We start from the raw sequence: 17,678 nt of genomic DNA on the forward strand, positions 1-17,678 counted from the left end.
TTAAGCAGGAAACAGTCCGTTAGCTTCAGCCAGCATTTCCCTGCTCTGATGCATATATATGCAAACACACAGCTGATCTGATGTATTTCACTCAGCTGTAGTAACAACAGATAATATTTACTATTGATTATTTGCTTTTGCCACCTCTCCAACTTCTTGCTGTGCAGCTTTTAAATAGCTTCCAAACTCTCTCTATGCTGCACTCCAAAAAAGGACAAAACAAAGACAATGTACCAAGTTAGCTCTTCCACACATCTATAGCAGGGATGCTGAAAAACTGCCCAAAAGGCTAAACTTGTCACAAAGCTTAGTTTAATTTGACAATCATCATAAGGCATCCATGTAAATTAAAAATTTCCACCAGGGTCACATATATTCTCCCACAACATAAAACGTGTTAAAACAGAGGGCTAGGATTCCAAAAGATGCTAGTGGTTACTGGTCTTGGCCAGGCTGCTGCTGCTGGCAGTGGGGTCCAGGAGACACAGCACCAACAGCGGCAACTCAGGAAGCGGGAATTCAGCTTGCACAAATCTCTTTCAGTAGAACAACTAATAGAAAGGAAAGAGATTTGTACGGAAAACCTCATTCTCCATCCTTTCTGGGAAAACAAAACAGAACGAAAAAGATAATCCCATTCAAGGAGCAAAGAGCAGAGCTTGGAGTTCTGAAGCCCAACAATGCTGATGGCCCATTTTGAAAACTAATGAAGCACTACAGAGGCCTGAGTTTATTATTGCTTTATCCCAGTTCAGCCCAGGCTAAGGCTACGGTGAAGTCCAAATTAATTTAAAGCCAGAAAATGCAGATCCAGTAACAGCACCTAAGTCCCCATCCACACATGGGTGTAAACAGATACTTTTGGTGAAAAAAAAAAAAATCTCCCAAATTTCCCCTCTTTCTGTGCTATGTAGATCCCCATAGCAGGGCTAAAATTTGCCCCAAAGTATATAAAAGTTTCTCTCTCACATCTCCTTTAGCTGAGCCTCTTACAAATGTTTCATCTTTTATTCAAACTAGTCCTCTATCCTGGTGATACATCAGCTCAGAGATGCTTTGTGGGAGCTCACTGAGAGGCACACAGGTACCCACATGTTAAGAAGAATGTGGCACAGAGTCTAAGAACCATCACCTGTACTCTGTAATACCCAATGGTGCTTTGCCTTCAGCTTCCTGAGACCAAATGGCACAGATGGAAGAGAGAGTCACCCCATCTTGCATGCCTGGCCAGTGATCAAGAGAAATAGCAGGCTGTGTAAATGAAATGGCATCTTACCACCACCATAAGTCAGAAAACAGACTCAGGTAAAGCTGGGCTTAAAAGTTTCACATCAAGAAAGAGGGTGCTTCCCTCAGACTATCGTATGACAGGACAACTGTTATTCAGGCAAACATTATTCAAGGCAGTAAAATTTTAGCATGGGTATCTCCATGGTTGACTTACAGGCCAAACATATGCTAGGGATCTTTAAAAAAATTAAATTAAAGGTCCTGTTAATTCTTCCAAAAGGACAGAATAGAAGACACACAGTGCATCTAACAAACACACGTGCTACACATCCTAACACACTAACAAAGGCTGCAGCTAGACTTGTCAAAACAGTTAAAAAGATTTAGGCATCCAGCTAGTACCAGAATTGATGGCATTTGGGCACCTAAATTTAACTTTTTTGAAAATTCGAGCCTACACATTTCTTTATTGCTTGTCCCATTGAGTGCAAAGGGAAAACTGAGGGTAGGGTTAACTACAGAAGGATTTCAAATCCATCATAAGGTTTCCCTGTTCTTTTATATATATATTTATATATATAAAAAGCATTATTATTATTATTTAGCCACCTGGGGGCAGGGGGGAACAGGAGCTATTTAAAATTAGTTTCTTAATTACTTAAGCATTAGTCCCCTACCTCCCAAATCACAATACCTCTGTCACAGTAAGGAGCATAACATGAAAACCTGTTTGCTGCCACTGACAATTCCTGAGTCACTCCTTTGCAGAACTTCAGCCCAAATATCAGGATAATGGCAGCTTGACACATATACACTCCCCAGCAACGTACACACAGCAAGTAGGACATGCCTCAGTGGCCTCAGACAAAAAGAGGGAAAAAAAAAAAGAAAAGAAAAAAAACAAAACAAACCATCAACCAACAAACTTGGAGAAACCATGCAGAAGAGCCTCAGGAAAGGGAACTACCCACTTTCCATGGAGAAGCAACTGCCCAGGAGTCCCCGCCCAGTATAAACTGAATCAAAATATCCATCCTACAGCTGAAGGAGATCTCTGAAATCTGGCAGTGTCACACGCTGGATACTTGAAGGCACATTTGCTTTGTGTTTTGGGAGAGAAATCCAGTTACAACAACACACTGCAGCTGCAGGGCTGAGGGCAAGGAGGCAACACTTGGTATCCTTCCTCTGTTCCTGTCCCCATTTTCAAGCTTCATGGCTGGCATGAGCTGGTGATCTAAGCAGACACATTAACATCCCTGAGTGAAATGGCACCATTTGTGGCCTCTGAGACTTTGTCCTCAAGCACCATTGCTGGTGTGTCTGTAGTGACTGCTGTAGTGTCTATGGCAGGAAGTGGATTCAAGCCCTGTGATAAGATCTGTTGGATGGTTTTCCGCAAATTGGGGTGCAGCTGGTTTTGGGTCTGGTAAAAAATTTCTAAGGCAAAAGACTTGAGGGTGCCAGTGCAAAGGTCCTCATAAAGTGGAATTGTGTACATCCGAGACATCTGCAAAAAAGGAAAACTGGATAATATCAGTTCAATAAAAGTCAAGAAGTTCAGCTCTTCTACAGCTACACTCCAACAGCCTTGAATGACTTCAGACTGGAGACAAGCAATACATTTCTTCAAAAGACATGTGAGTCTATTCTAAATAAGCTTAATGCAAAGAATTTTATGAATGATAATAAAAAAGCATTTGCTCTCTAAGACTGAGCTAATTCCACAAATAACAGAACTATTTTTAAAAGGGAGGAGGCCACAGCGAACACATGCATTAACCTTTTGCTCCTGCACAATAAAAACTACTGAAAGGAATTCAATGAGCCCTAGCCTTGTTTGAAGTGCAAATATTCAAACAATCACATGATTTAGTAGTGTGAAAATTTCTGGTCTCGAAAAGCCAGGGCTGCTACAAAGCAACACAAAAAACACACTGGGCAGAGCTGGGACAAGGGTATTGAGTTAGGCTTAGAAAAGCAGAGATTATCTGTAGGCACTTCAAATTACATCTGCCCATTCCTCCCCACCCGCTAGCAGGTGAGCCATGCTCAGCCCCTTCGCAACACACCTGGTCTACACTTGGCCAGGAAGCAGAAGTTCCAAGGTCTTTCACGTCGCATGTCTCATGCACATGTCTCATGCACTGAGAGGTGCAGTGATTTTAATCCAGCAGTTAGTACCTGGTTTTCCAAGAAGCGACGGACTTTGTAAAGGTCTGGATAATAGTCATTTCGGACTACAATCTGCAACCAGCGGATACGGATTTCTGCATTCATGGAGTCCAGCTGAGAGGAGTAACATTCCGAAAGCTTTTTTATCACCTCTGAAGAGAGCACATACACAAAGAACTATGACCTATTTTGTCGAGTTTGAGGGTCATCAGAGATTAACGAATCATAAAATCACAAAATCATACAATGCTTTGAGTTGGAAAGGACTTTTGAAGATCATCTAGTTCAAACCCCTTGCCATGGGCAGGTACATTTTTCACTAGATCAGGTTGCTCAAAGCCCCATCCAACCTGACTTTATGTTAATGATAAGGTCAACAAGGGGTAGGGCTCTTTAGAAATCAATTATTTATTCCAGGAATACTTTTCTACAATCCTGACAGAGTACTCACCATGTGGCAGCGGTGACCCATCCAGCAATCTGTCCAAGAAAAGCACGGTTTGGAACGTTCTCCATTTAGTGAGGTCAACACTGCTGGCAGCAGCAACAGAGTCCAGAGGCTCTGTGGTCCAGAGTTTGAAGAGCATCTCCACTGGTCTGGTCAGACTGGATCCCTGAGATAAGTCTGGCTCAGCTAACGGAGGTCCTGTAGCATTGAGCCAACGTTCAAACTCCAGTCCTGGAATGAGGAGCACCAAAAATGTCGAGCGGGAGTCTCTGCAGGTGGCTTGGCTGCCTCAAGGTTCAGGACTGCTTCTAGCACAGTTAAAAGAGGTTCTAACAATAGCAAATCAGACCAACCTATAGTTACAGCGACATAACCCCTCCAAATTTAACCATGAGTTTTCTGGAGCTCAACATTACAGTAAATACAAAAAACACACATGCTCTTAAGGCAGCCAGGCTAACAAGTATCTATGGTCAAACTGTTCTAATATAAGATTTTTTTGTGTGTGTGCATTTCTCTTTCTCAGAATTTTGAGGAAGACTGAAGAATATGGGGAAAACACGCTTCATAAAAAAAAAAGTGAGAGGGCTGACTAAACTCCTCCTACACACCAGCAAAACCAAGCAATTTATTTATTCAATCAATAACTTAAAAAAAAGAAGTTTCTCCACAAGCGGCAGAGCTAGCAGAGCCAGCAGAGCCTAGTTTCCAACAGAGCTCTTCCCCTTGACCCTCTACCACCTCAGCACTTTCCTAACCCTTGGCAATACTTCCCATTCCACACCATCTACCCTAAAACTCCTCTCTCCTGCATCCCCTGAGTATTAGCCAGGCAAAAGTTAGCACGTGCTGTGGTTAACTCATTAGCCAACCAGTGGGCCAAATAAAACATAGAACTACTGATCTCATGCTGCAGTTTTTCCCACAGTAGGCTTACTTATCCACATCTCTCCACAGGCAGTTTCCACAAAGCCTGTAGGAACCTAGTATCCTTAAGTACTCCACTGCCAGTCTGGTTTAAACTGACGGACGGGTTCAATAATTACTTGCAAGAATGGATACATGGCAGGATAACGTTAGTGTCATTCCTTTAAGCAAGTCAGCTAGTAGTAAGCACCTAGTAGATTACAGACCTTTCATAAATCCACCAACAGCTATAAATAGGGGATATAAGGGAGACTGAAACATTATGGAAGAGATTTTATGTGCATGGATAGGTCCTTGGGAAAAGTCACAGTTCTCAAAGCATGTTTTCTGTAATTAAAATAGATGAAATTTCAAAGTGTGTTCACCTTTTCCTTGCATTTGAGCATGTGTAAATCTCACATGCACTGATCATTCTGTCTGCAGTGTGAAAGATGAGTTAATGAGAAAGTTAACTGAGGGCCACTCAGCTAATTAATGCCAAAATTGTCAGCGATTTAAGATATTCTCATTCCCCAACATGGAGGCAGTAACAATAAATCACCACAACCATTTCTATCATGAACATCTGGCTGTTGCCAAAGGGTTTTGTTCATCTTAGCATTTTCTTATGCATCCTCCAAGCCAAGCACAAAACTTATCATCCAGATTTTCTACAGTTAACTAAGTGAATTTCCTACCTGCTTTGCTCTCAACACATTGCTCTTTCAGCTCTGGAAAAAAATTCAGGAAAGAATCCAGAAGATCTTGAGCCACAACGCTGGTAAATTTGTACTTCTCAATGTAGGCCTGAAACAGTAAAAAGGATAAGTTATGATTAGGAGGGAGACAGCTTCTTTTCAATGTAGAACCACTGCATGCAATAAAAAAATAAAAATAAAAAAAGATGGAAGACTAAGAACAAATACTTGGAATGTTTCAAAAAAAAAAAAAAAAGCCACTACCCTCCCCCCCCCAAAAAAACCCCAACCAAAAAACCCAAGAAAAATATTCTCCCTCCTCCTCCCAGATGATAAAAGCACCATAACAAGAATAAAATTGGGTAGCTGCAAATACACTGGCAGCTAAGTACGGGGCGGGGGGGGGTTCTGATACAGATCAAAGATACATTAACATATCAAGGTCAGAAAGTCAGAATACAACTGGCCACTGTATTATTCACTGTTAGATTATGGACTAAAGTCATACTTAAAGAACTAAAGAGAAAGACGGAATGGGGGATGGATTGGAAGAGGAGATAAAAAACATGCATGCAGCAAAAAGAAAAAGCAATGGGTTTTGTCACTTTTCAAAAACAAGTCAATAGCTAACATAATTTTCTATAGGTTTTGCGAATGTGCTCCAAGGCACCAAACCTGCCCCAACATAGGAAACCATGCCCTTTGTCACACTGGCTAAAAAACCACAAGCTAATACTTTTCACTAGTGAATGAAGTCACATCGTTCCAGTCACAGACAATCTATACTGGAACAGCTTTCTAATTATTTGGAGCACAGAACAGGAGGTAACAAAAGTATACTATTACTCTGTATTTGGCACATTATAAGCTTAGAATCTGAGACGAAAGAAGAGCATGAGCACATTCACTTAAGAGAAATCTCATAGAAAGAATTATCTAGGTTGACAGACAGGCCCACACTATTCTTCCATCTCAGACACACTCATATTCAACTTTACCCCTATCAATTAGCCACAGTGACAAAACCTGAAGGAAAAAAAAAAAAAGCAAAAAAAAAGCAGCTCTAAATCTCAAAGGAAACACATGCTTATTCACACTCACTCTTAGGAAAGAGTCAAAGTGTCTTGGGTCACCACAGAGCTGGGACAGGTAGTAAACAAAGCAGTAGCCTTTCTCATAGGTGAAGAGGTTCATTAAATTACTAGGATTTACACCTGAAAGGAGAAGACAACAATGTTATAAGACACTCTAATGAGGACACCAATTTCCAACTCTTCCAAGCACACAGACCCCTTAGAGATCACTGAGTCGAGATGTAGTGACTTAAAATCAAAACAAGCCTATTGTCAGTACATTTAATTTACTGCAGTAAATTAAATGGAAGCAGTCCAAACACACAGACTGGGGGGGGGGAATCAATCATTGTAAGCTAAATATTCATTCCCAATGGAACAAGTCACTTCAAATTAGAAGTCACTGAAAACACACCTGGAATTTGAAGACAAATCTTTTTTTTTTTTTTTCCCCAGCACCAAACTCAGGGAATCACCATACCATAAATTTTTAAATATATCAATGTAAGGTAATCACTATTTGTTCCTTTTTTGAGACTTCTAACACATGCTTTTCCATTCCATTTGGTTCCAATATCACCTCCACTTGCATTTTAGGTTGTTTTAAATATCATCTAGATTGAAGAATGCTTCACACCTCCAGTGGTGACCACAGAACTAGAGAACTATCAGTGAAGAAGATACACAATGCTGGAGTGCAGACGTGCATCTGGCTCAGGGGATAACCAACAGCCTCTGCATAGCTCACTCAACAGGAGAGCAAGTACTTATGTTTATCTATATGCTTATGCATACATACATAGTTCTTACATGAACACATAAAAGGAGGAACATTTAATAGCACAGGATTTTATATGATGTTTCCAAATATTTTCATTATAAACTGCTTTATTTTACATATTCAGAAGCTCAAAACCACACAGCTTTCAAGGCAGTTTTTCACACTCTGTTTCTACTCAGGGAGTCTGTTTTGTTCTTAAACAGAACAATATTTACAAAGATGAGTTAGCCAGCTTTGAAGAAAACTTCAAGGCAAGTTTCCTTATTTACTTTTAGACTGGTTTACAAACTAGTATTTCCTTTTTTCTTTCTTTTATAAGGGATATGTAAAAATTAGTCTTTTTGGCCTAAAAGCATTCCAGCATCGATATACAGAAATTTTGTGTACAGCAGCTTCAGCCAAAAGCAATACCTGGCTCCAGTTTAACCTGAAGCTTGCTGACTGGGTTGTCTTCTCCAAGGAGCTTCATCTGTCTGTGGAGGGCATCAAGGCGGAATGCAGTCTCCAAACATGTGAAGGCAGCTCCTAGCCCAGAAAGAAACTTATTAGTTGTGGGAAAGTGACTAGCAAAACCTGACCTGTGCAGAACTAGCACAGGTACAAAATAAAAGCTACTGAAGGTGTAAAAGACACAACAGCAAGACAGAATCACAGTAATGTAATGGTGGAGAAACTTGAGTGCAAAAAATCCTTGCAATTTGTAATGAAAGTCAGAACCTGAAACAGTGCATTTACTCACTCCAATTATGCAGCAGACTGAACCGAAAAACAAAGCAGCATGAAAACTATACTAAAGTTTACATCCTTGACATCATCTTATCAGTTATAGCAAGGTAAGCAGGGCAGCATTGGAATAAGTATTGTACAGGTAATTTTCAAGGAGCAATCAAGTACTACAAAAAAGTAAAGTCACTGGTAGAATAGTAGACACACGATTCCATATTCAGTGCCAAGGATATTACTAAGTGAATGTCACCTCTTGGGTGAAAACAGAAAAGGATTAGATTTAGTTGGTATATTATAGATCCTGTGGATCTTTTTTAAGCTTTATCTAGCATCCTACCCATATTGTGTCATACAGTTTTCACCTTCCACTCATTAGAATTTCTTTTACAGCTGCAACTGGGTAGGCTACTCTTTCTCTTTTAACTGCAGTGTAGAGCATTCCATGCTTTCAAGCCAAACTAGCTGTATTACACTGGCAAGTCAAGAGATCTTTCCTACACCCTTGCAGATGTAAAAAGCTGCGGAAAATAGATTTTCAGATTCAGAAGATACTTAACATCCAGCACTATTAACACTTTATCTTTCTTTGCTAAGTCTTCAATGATAGGGCTTGTTACACAGATATAATCTCAGAGTCTCTACATATATACACAGGAATCAGATATAAGCAAAATGAGAATTAAGAACCAGGATATATTTGGAAGATAGAAGAACCCATACCGGCAGACAAAGGGGTGGATGTGCTTCACAGGGGAAAGCAAGAACCAGGATAGCTAGTGTTAAGGGCAATTACTTCAAGCTACAGGGAGGAGGATTAAGCAAGATCCAAGAGGTGTGGTTGTCAGCGGACTCCAATTTCTGTAAACAATGTCATTACAAAGATGCCTTTTTATTAACAGCAGAAGATACTCCAGAGATGATGTCAGAAATGGCAAGATTCAGATAGGAGATTTATCTTAGAAACAAAATGGAATGCAAAAAGAGCTTACTAAAGAATGGGACAGGGAAAGGCATTTCTTAGTTTACTGAACAATTGCTTCTTGAAACAACCAGTTCTAAATTTCAAGAGACCAGACCAAAATCAGCAAGAAGCTTGTCCTATGTCAGAGGGACAGACTAAGATGGGAGAGAGAACAGGTCAGTATCTTCTGACCTATTCGTACCACTGCCATGTAAAACACAATGTGACTTATAAGAACAGTCCTAACCACTGAGAATTACTCACCATAAAACAGCTTTCAAAGATATATAATATACATTGTAACATCTCCATATATGCTCAGAGCACTTCTTTCCCTAAACTTCACTATCATCAGCTCATCTCCAAAAACAATATACATGAATAAAAACAAAGGCATCCTTCTAAACACTCTCACTGCCAAGATTTCCAGGAATTTTTCCAAGATTGTTTACAGCGGATGCGTGAGAATACACATGGTACAGGCTTTCAAGAACATAACAAGACAAACTAGAGAAGTGTATGTTCCCATTATTCACTTCAACAAAAATCCAATTAAACTGAAAAGCAATAGGAATGATTTACTACTACTATATTCTAAAAACAGTACCATACAATTGACCTGAATTGAAATTCACGGATATAAGCAAAGGCAGGGCTGTACAATTCTTCAGGAAGCCTCAAGCAGATAAACAGACAGCTATGTAGATGTGTAAGTTTGGGTTTTTTCTAAGTGCTATTGCCATCATTCTTTCCAACAGTAGGTAGCTACTGACTGATCAGGATTAGAAAGACACTTGTTCAGACAATAGTTATTTCACAATATAACCATGATAAGATTTCTTACATCTTTCTCTGAAGCTCATCCTCCACTCACCTTGCTCTGACGTATGAACACCTGCCTGGTACCCAACAGTAGTTCCAAAGTTCCTACCAATGCCCTTACAACGCTGTGCTAACACACCTCACTTAAAGCCCCTATTACTGTATCAGGTATTGATTCCACCCAAAGCCAAGACAACATCACACTCTAAGCATCTAAGATGTTCAGTGCAATTTGGGACTGCGTGTGTTCCAGAAATAAAAAAAGAAAACCAGCTCCCTACAGACTTTTGAGCTCCCAAGGCAAATACTCTATGCAGCCAACTCTCAATTATTGGTTAGACATAGCATAAGGAGAAACATTTCTGCATCTATACCGTAGGTCTCAGTGGTGATCCGGCGCTGTGCATATGTGGCTAGCCCCTCACTCAGCCACATCTCCTCCCATGTAGCATTGGTGACTGCATTTCCAAACCAGCTGTGGGCAACTTCATGAATGACGTCAATGATCAAAAACTCATCGCTCTCCAGAATGGAAGAGATGATGAAGGTCAGGCATGGGTTTTCCATGGCAACAATAGGGAAGGATGGAGGAAGAAAAACAATGTCGTATCTAAAATTAGGGAGAGAGAAGAAGGAAGAGAGGAGAAAGGAGACAGGTAAATTACAGCTATTTCATAAGACACATAGTAACTTTTTTTTTCTTTAGAAAAGGCTCTTCTGAGACTTTTTTGTGGCTTCAGGAACAAACTTTCTAGAGCAGTGGTGCCTTATTCTTCTGATCAGGGGATCACAGAGCTTATTCTGTTGGCCAAGGACCTGCGCACTAGACAGGCTTTTCATGTGCAGCACATCCAGCACTTCCCCGAAGCATCACGCTCCCGTCACACACACAAACTCATCACAAGTTGTATATCTAAGAGCCAGAACCACTAAGTTTACTCTACAAACACTACCACATACACAGTGTCGAGACCCCAGAGGCTCCCAGGAAAGAGACACACTGGGAAGCTATCAAATAAATTAATTGATTTGGTGTACCTGCAGTGTCAGCAAAATGACTCTGGTCTGTCTGCTTCAGAACATAACAATACTGTTTGTTTTGTTTTCTAAATTTCTCCAACAATGATCAGTACTAGCACACTGGGCTGTGTTCTCAGATTATTTCAAGCAACATTTTGTACGTTAACACCACCACCACATTCTTCCTGCTTACCTTTAGCAAAGAAATATAGCACGCCTTTGTAAACATTTTCTCCTATCCAAACAATGAAAGCATTCTCTCAAAACATTTTCTTTTAATACATAGACAAGCTTAACTTCAGAAACTATTAATGATGGGTTTAGAGACTAGGACTCTCAATGAGTCTGTACTGAATCAGGTTTTCAGCACCCTCAGACATACCACAATAAAAATACCATATGTCAAGTACCGCATGTAAAAATAAGTAAGATGGATAAATAAAACTGCCATACATTTTAAATGGTGTCTGGCCCAATGTTGGACTTGCATCACAAAACACTACAGTATGAAAAACCTTCACTCCTCAGAGAAGATCCACTGTCTAGAAACCTCCAGTTCTGCCCACCACACCAGGCAAAACACCACTGTGCCTCCATGGTCTTCTCTGCCACTTGCAGAGACAGAACTCCAGAGTTTGCTTCCAACTACTACAGTGCTGCCAGCTGAGAGGCTCATTTGTCCTGCTATTGCTAGCATAGGGAGAAAGCAGGATGATTTCTCAAGATTGTTTTATTTTGTTCCCACTACACATTCCTGGGAGACTTATTAAACTCACCTTCCCCATATATATGGGCCATACAGACTCTCTGCAGCAGTCAACCAGCGCTCAACAATGCCAGAAAGCTTGCTGATGGCTGTTGGCAGCAGGCAAGGCTCTGCCCACACTCTGCTCCTGTCAGAAAACAGAAAACATCAGGTGATACTTCAGCAAACTGAATTATCTCTTAAAAAAAAAAAAATAGCCTGACTTCTCACCACATTTCCATGTATGGTAATAGTGCTAAGAGGTCTCACAACAGACTCAGGCCTTCTTTAGGCTAACACTCTATGGATACATGGCAAGAGATAATCAAAGATCCCTTAAATAAGGCAATGAGACAAGTAGCTGTGATGACTACAGGGGACAATAGCAACATTTATGAAAGAATAAAATATCTTTGCCAGTGCAGTGCCATGAATTTCTTTACACGCAACTAAACCTCAAATTCTCTGAATGCTCACAGCACATGGTCCCAACTGTTCCCTTATCAATGACTCAACGTATTTTCTACTTACAACATGAAGCACTGTAGAGAGACACAAAAAGCAGAACCAACTCACTGCAAATCTTACCTTGGACCTATGTCTGCATGTATAAGGTCTCCTGCCACCAGGGCCACTAGGTAGGCAGGAACTGGATATTCCATATAAAATTGATATACACCTTCCTCTTCTAAATAGGTACTTTGGGTGGCACTCATCAACACCTGTATGCCTGCTGGAGCCTGGAAGACCAACACACTAGATGATCACAGCTGAATTACTACACCACTGATCTCTCTGGTTTTGTTCATCTATGCTTGAGGATGTACATTAAAATCAATCATTTAGATAACACAAAATTTAAGATTTCTGTGAGGTTTGTATACCATAATCTACCCAGTCCGTGAAAACATACCAACCAAAAACATTACTCCTCCTATATTGGATGGGTTTTTATGCCAGCTGCCCCAAAAGTGCCCACATATCAAATTATTCACCTACACAAAATGCAAAATTATTTGATGCTGCTTTCATAAAACTTTGGTTTTTTCCTTTCAAGAACTGATAAAATACAGTTGAGTATTATCATCAATAACCACTACTGGAAGTGACCAGCCAAATTCTCTCTCTCTTTTGTGTTATCCATTTCATGGTTACCCTTTCAGTGTTGAGTACAGGTAAGGCAAGAGCCAAGTGTGATCAGTAACAGAGCTGCCTTTGGGACAGTGCCCTGATTCTGGCCCAAGAACCAGAATGGGATCTAAAAACTCCAGTATTTTTTATAACGCTGTCACAATTAATATTTAATATCATATGTACATACACAATGTAACTATGCTTTCACAAGTTAACAGCAGCTCAGTGCTCCATGATCCATTTATAGCCATTCGGTCACTTACCTTGACAGTAGCTGAATAGGTACATTTCACTGCTGGTGTGTCAAAGCAGGGGAAGAAAGACCGATTACACACTGAGTGGCCCTGCGTGAAGACAAATGGCTTGGCATTGCCATACGTCAGTTCTGGATCCAGCCACCAGATCTGTTGAAACATGATGTGAAGAAGAGGTGAGGGAAAAGGACAAAACCACAAGGATGAACTGCCAAAAACCAAAACCTGAAATCAAGAGGATTGTGGAGGAGAAGGAACACCTCAGCTGCTTGGCTGCCCAGATGAATACCTGGCACAGGGCACATTTTCATTTCTAACAATACATCTTCCTACTCCTGTTTATTTGCCATGACTACTCGGAGTAATTCCTTACTGTCTGAACACTAAGTGGTGCCACACAACATAGTGTCTTCCAGCCACTCACTATTTTTGTGGTATCCATTTGCCTGGTTAAAAACAACTCCCTAACAAACATCCACGCAACCTTCTTCTCAGAGGGAGTACTCTGAATATCTTCGTGTTTCTAATTCAACATGAACAGGAGTAGTAGGGGTCAGGTAACGTAAGCTGAAAAAAAAACCCAAACCAAACAAACCCAAACTCACAAACCAAAAAACCCTGAGGCTGAACAGCGTACACAACCTTATCTCTGACCCTGACACTGCCCTGCTGGCTGAAGCATCAAACATTTTGACACTATGCAAAAAAGTCAGTATATGTAAGAAACATCTGGTCAATGACACTAGAGGCCTCTTTTTACAGAGCGAAAAAGGAGATTCTGGGTGGTCACACAAAAAAAAAAACCAACAAAAACACACCAAACCAAAAAACCCCACACCACTGAGCATGTCAATTTTCAGTATCAAACAGCAAATAAATCATGAATCAGACCCTCAGCAAATAATTAGAACAGATTAAGAATAATATGAAAAATTGCGGTTATTTGCCTTTTTGGTTTTCTGTTTCAAATGCAATGTTTATGCTTTCACATGCTCCCTGCCTCCAACTTTGGAACGTAAGAGCAATTTTAAATAAGGATTTTCTTGTAATCCTAGAACTCTGGAGCTGAACTTTTATGGAAAATATCAAATATTGTGAAACTTGCAATAAAGTTAGAACCACTGGAAGTCTTGGGAACAGTCAAGCGCAAGGAATAAAACTTCTGAGTCTGCTGAATTCTTAGATCAAAGCAACCAATAAATCTGAATTCAGGGAATAGCAGTTAGTGCAGACACTAGTTCATTTCTGGTCCTCAAGAGAAAGCAATGAAATACTTACAGAAGAGAAGCCTGGGTACTATGTCTGCTCTCATTTTAACAACATACTACAATTCTGTCTCCTAGTTAACCTCTGTGTTCTGGAAGTCAAAGTTTTCTCTCTCCCCCTCTGTCCTATAAGGTTACTTCTTGTTATCTTCTTCCCTTGCCTTCAGACCCTTTTCCTCCGATGTCAGTGTGCTCCACTCCCAAATCATTCACTTCAGCAGTACCTCTGGAGATCAGTGAAAGTTAAGGAAAGGAAACACACTGTCAGCAGCTTTCAGTTATTCGTATGAGGTTCACGCTTCCACTGGCAAATGCAGTTTTTTCTAGGTGGGAGGCATTACAAAATTAAAAACCTTTATCTAGAAGTAAAATTAATCTCAGAGCAGCATACTTATCTTGAAATTTGTTTTAAGAGTACCCTCTTCTGTTTCAAGTCTGTTGGGCCAGAAGCATGCTTAAAGCATGACTTCTGATGAACCTTGCCTCACTTGCACCACGAGGGCTAAGGCTATGCGACTCTTCAAATCCACATGCTGCATTTCAGCATGCCACTGGCCAAATCCCTAGGTCACAGCCGAGGTGCACTACACAGCTACAGATTTTCACTCCATGGATACCTGCATTTCACAGCAATGAATATCGTCTCTGAGATGTGACATTGTGGAACTGGAGTCAACTATTCCAGAAGGCATTTGGGGACACAGGTCTCATTAAAACCCACAGTTTGAAACTAAGAGCTTCTGCCCAGAACACACATTCACATAAAAATGCAAGTGCTATGTTTTAATCCAGGGTAGTAGTTTTCTAATGATCCAGGAAGGAGGCTCAGAAGTTAAGTTTTTCAAGATCTGCCCCAATGCCAACTTTTAAAAACACTCCTCTGATCAGTGGCTTTGTGCTTGTATCACAAAAAGTCTGACTTACAATCCATATCATTGGCCTTGCTGAAGAGGCTCACCTTCAAAAGGTTCTGTTTCCTTTGCTTTTTGAGAGACAGAAAAGGCTAACAAAGAAAACAGAGATATAAGACACTACCAGACCTCAGTTGCAACACTGGAGTAGGAAGGAAAAAGGGTTGACAGATGATGTCTTTAGAGCAGAGAGATAAGGGGAAGTTCTCCCTGACCAGAGCAGGAAGAAAACATAAGCAGGAAGCAAAGGGGAACTGAGAAGCTGATTCTTGTTTACAAGAAACTCCATAAATTAAGGACAATTTCTTTTCAACCAGTTCCCCTTTATTTGACATTTGGTTGAAGTTAAATGAAGCACCAGCCCCACAGGCCAAGAGGGAAAATATTTGCAGAGGATGAAGTATTTTTTTCCCCTGTTTCCTAATGTCTGCAGCTACATGGCAAGCCTCTGTCTCTCTTTCCAGATGCACTTGGAACAATGATGAAAGTTATCCTGAAACAATATAAATAGATCTGTAATATAAATAGACCAGGCTATGCTGCCGGACAGAGGCAGGACTATGGACTGGGGAAAACGAGTATAAGCAGCATCCCAGAAAGGAGTGCAAGGAGCAGGGTACTGCTGGGGACAGGGAGGTGGAGCAGTACACAGGGACAGAGCAGTATTTGGGGCCATATCATCTACTCTACATCCAAATCCCTCCTGTGCTCCCCTTCAGAAATATACGTGACTCGTCAAATGCTCATCATTCTTATCTAGTTTTTCAAGTATACAGGTGAGCTGTTTCACACATTAAAGCTGTTCTACAATGCATTTCAAGTAAAAAAACCTGCTGCTTGGCTCCTCTGCTGAAGAGAGGCTTTGGGCAGTCCAGGTTCCCCCTGCCCACATACTGCAAAGAAGCTCACATTTTATAAGGCACCTGCCAAAAACATATTTTTTATTGACTTAGATTACAATCTTTTACCCAAATCTGGCAAATGACAACGGCAATTAGCTAAGCCTCTTTCAATTTTAAATCTCTCCATGTTTCTACCTGCATTATTGATGAAGCTCCCGAGAAGAGCTGCAACGCCACAGCTTCCGTTCTAGACAAACAACAAGCCGCTCCATCTGATGACAAAGTAAACTGCACATCTGAGATGCGAAGGATGTGACAAGAGCAAAGCACACCAGGACAAGTCACTCTAGGAGGACTGAGGAATCAGGACAAATCTAATGGAACAACAGGGAAGTTCCCAGCACTGCAAAAAGGGCTGTCCTTTTTGCTGAATCCTGAAAATTAAGAAATGCTATAATTTTTTATACCAGAACATAGAGTGGGGTTTGCATTTAAGGTTGTCATGGAAAGAAAATAGCACTGGCGTTAACATGTGTGCTGCCAAATCAGAGGTGTGACACAGTGGGCAAGAGACAGATGTAGATTTTTCTCTCTAGGGAAGGGGAAAAAAAAAAAATCTTATGAACGAGTATTTGTAGGACCAAGAAGTAAGGGGTGAGGGAAAAGAAGGGGAGGAAGAGCACTGTCACTGACACATCTGATCAGCGTGTGCCTTCAGCCCACACCATGAGAGACACACAATATTTATGACAGTCTTGCTTCTGATGCAAACTGGTGATGTACCGAGCATATGGTTTCCTAACAGCGCAGGGAGCTGGAATGCCCTGTGAAAGGCAGATTTAATCTCTCAGCTGTCCCTCAATGTCCATCAAACAACCAAAGATCTTGGCTCCTTCCTCCACAGGAGAAATAATGGGACAGTCAAATAACATATCCAGATGGCTCAAACCAAGTATATCAAGACAACAGGTTTCCAATTTTAAACAGACTACTATCTCCAGTGCTGATCTTACTGCCAACACGTCCACGCAGCACTGTAACAGGAATTTACTGTTTTATAGGTCCCACAAGTATGCTAAGGGTCCCATAGAAAATAAACCCTGACCTAAAAAGATTACATTTAGAGAAAGGTCAAAGAAAACAGAACTTCTAGAAGACAGAGGTCTAACACTGTAAAGTTTGTTCGCTTGCGCAGAGAAAAGGTACTGTGAGGAAATGTACTAGACACGAGTATAGACACAAGTATAAACCAGTTCACCCTTATACACATATGGGTTACTCATCCCTATTAAAATGCAACACTAGGCTGAAAAACAGCAATGACAGATAGCACTACAATAGCACGAAATGACTTTGGATCCAAAAAAAATAGTTCAGCGTGCGAACATGAAGAGCTAGAACAGGTGCTACTCGAGGACAAATATTTTGCCAGCCAAAATCTACAATAGTGAGCGAGGAAACGTGGTACGATTTATGTCAGCGAGCACGCCTGCTTCTACTTTTCAGTATCACTTGAAAAGGGCAGTGCATGCCCCTGACACTGTAACCATCAATAATCTTTTGACGCTAGTCCCTGTAGCTTCATTTCAACTGAAGCAGTACACGCCATTAAAGGTACAGTAAAGGCTTCAAAAGACAGGATGAAGAAAAGCTAGTTCACGTCTGATCCAGGGGAAGCAAGACAAAC

The 17,678-nt window shown here is 40.8% G+C and overlaps 1 protein-coding gene across 2 annotated transcripts in view; it reads right to left on the bottom strand.

The window, feature by feature from the left end:
* Positions 1–295: 295 nt before the first annotated feature.
* ABCC5 (ATP binding cassette subfamily C member 5) overlaps positions 296–17,678 on the bottom strand; it is a 73,324-nt gene continuing 55,941 nt past the window's right edge. For both annotated transcript variants that reach the window (XM_069792538.1, XM_069792536.1), the window contains 10 exons: positions 12,983–13,123; positions 12,174–12,325; positions 11,617–11,733; positions 10,195–10,430; positions 7,723–7,836; positions 6,559–6,671; positions 5,458–5,566; positions 3,857–4,084; positions 3,415–3,557; positions 296–2,740 (listed from right to left, as the gene is read on the bottom strand). In XM_069792538.1, the coding sequence (XP_069648639.1) occupies positions 2,468–2,740; positions 3,415–3,557; positions 3,857–4,084; positions 5,458–5,566; positions 6,559–6,671; positions 7,723–7,836; positions 10,195–10,430; positions 11,617–11,733; positions 12,174–12,325; positions 12,983–13,123 (1,626 nt within the window). In that variant the 3' untranslated portion in view covers positions 296–2,467. The remainder of the gene's footprint in view (positions 2,741–3,414; positions 3,558–3,856; positions 4,085–5,457; positions 5,567–6,558; positions 6,672–7,722; positions 7,837–10,194; positions 10,431–11,616; positions 11,734–12,173; positions 12,326–12,982; positions 13,124–17,678) is intronic.

This window comes from Haliaeetus albicilla, chromosome 9 (genome assembly GCF_947461875.1).
Source record: "Haliaeetus albicilla chromosome 9, bHalAlb1.1, whole genome shotgun sequence".
NCBI classification, from domain to species: domain Eukaryota; kingdom Metazoa; phylum Chordata; class Aves; order Accipitriformes; family Accipitridae; genus Haliaeetus; species Haliaeetus albicilla.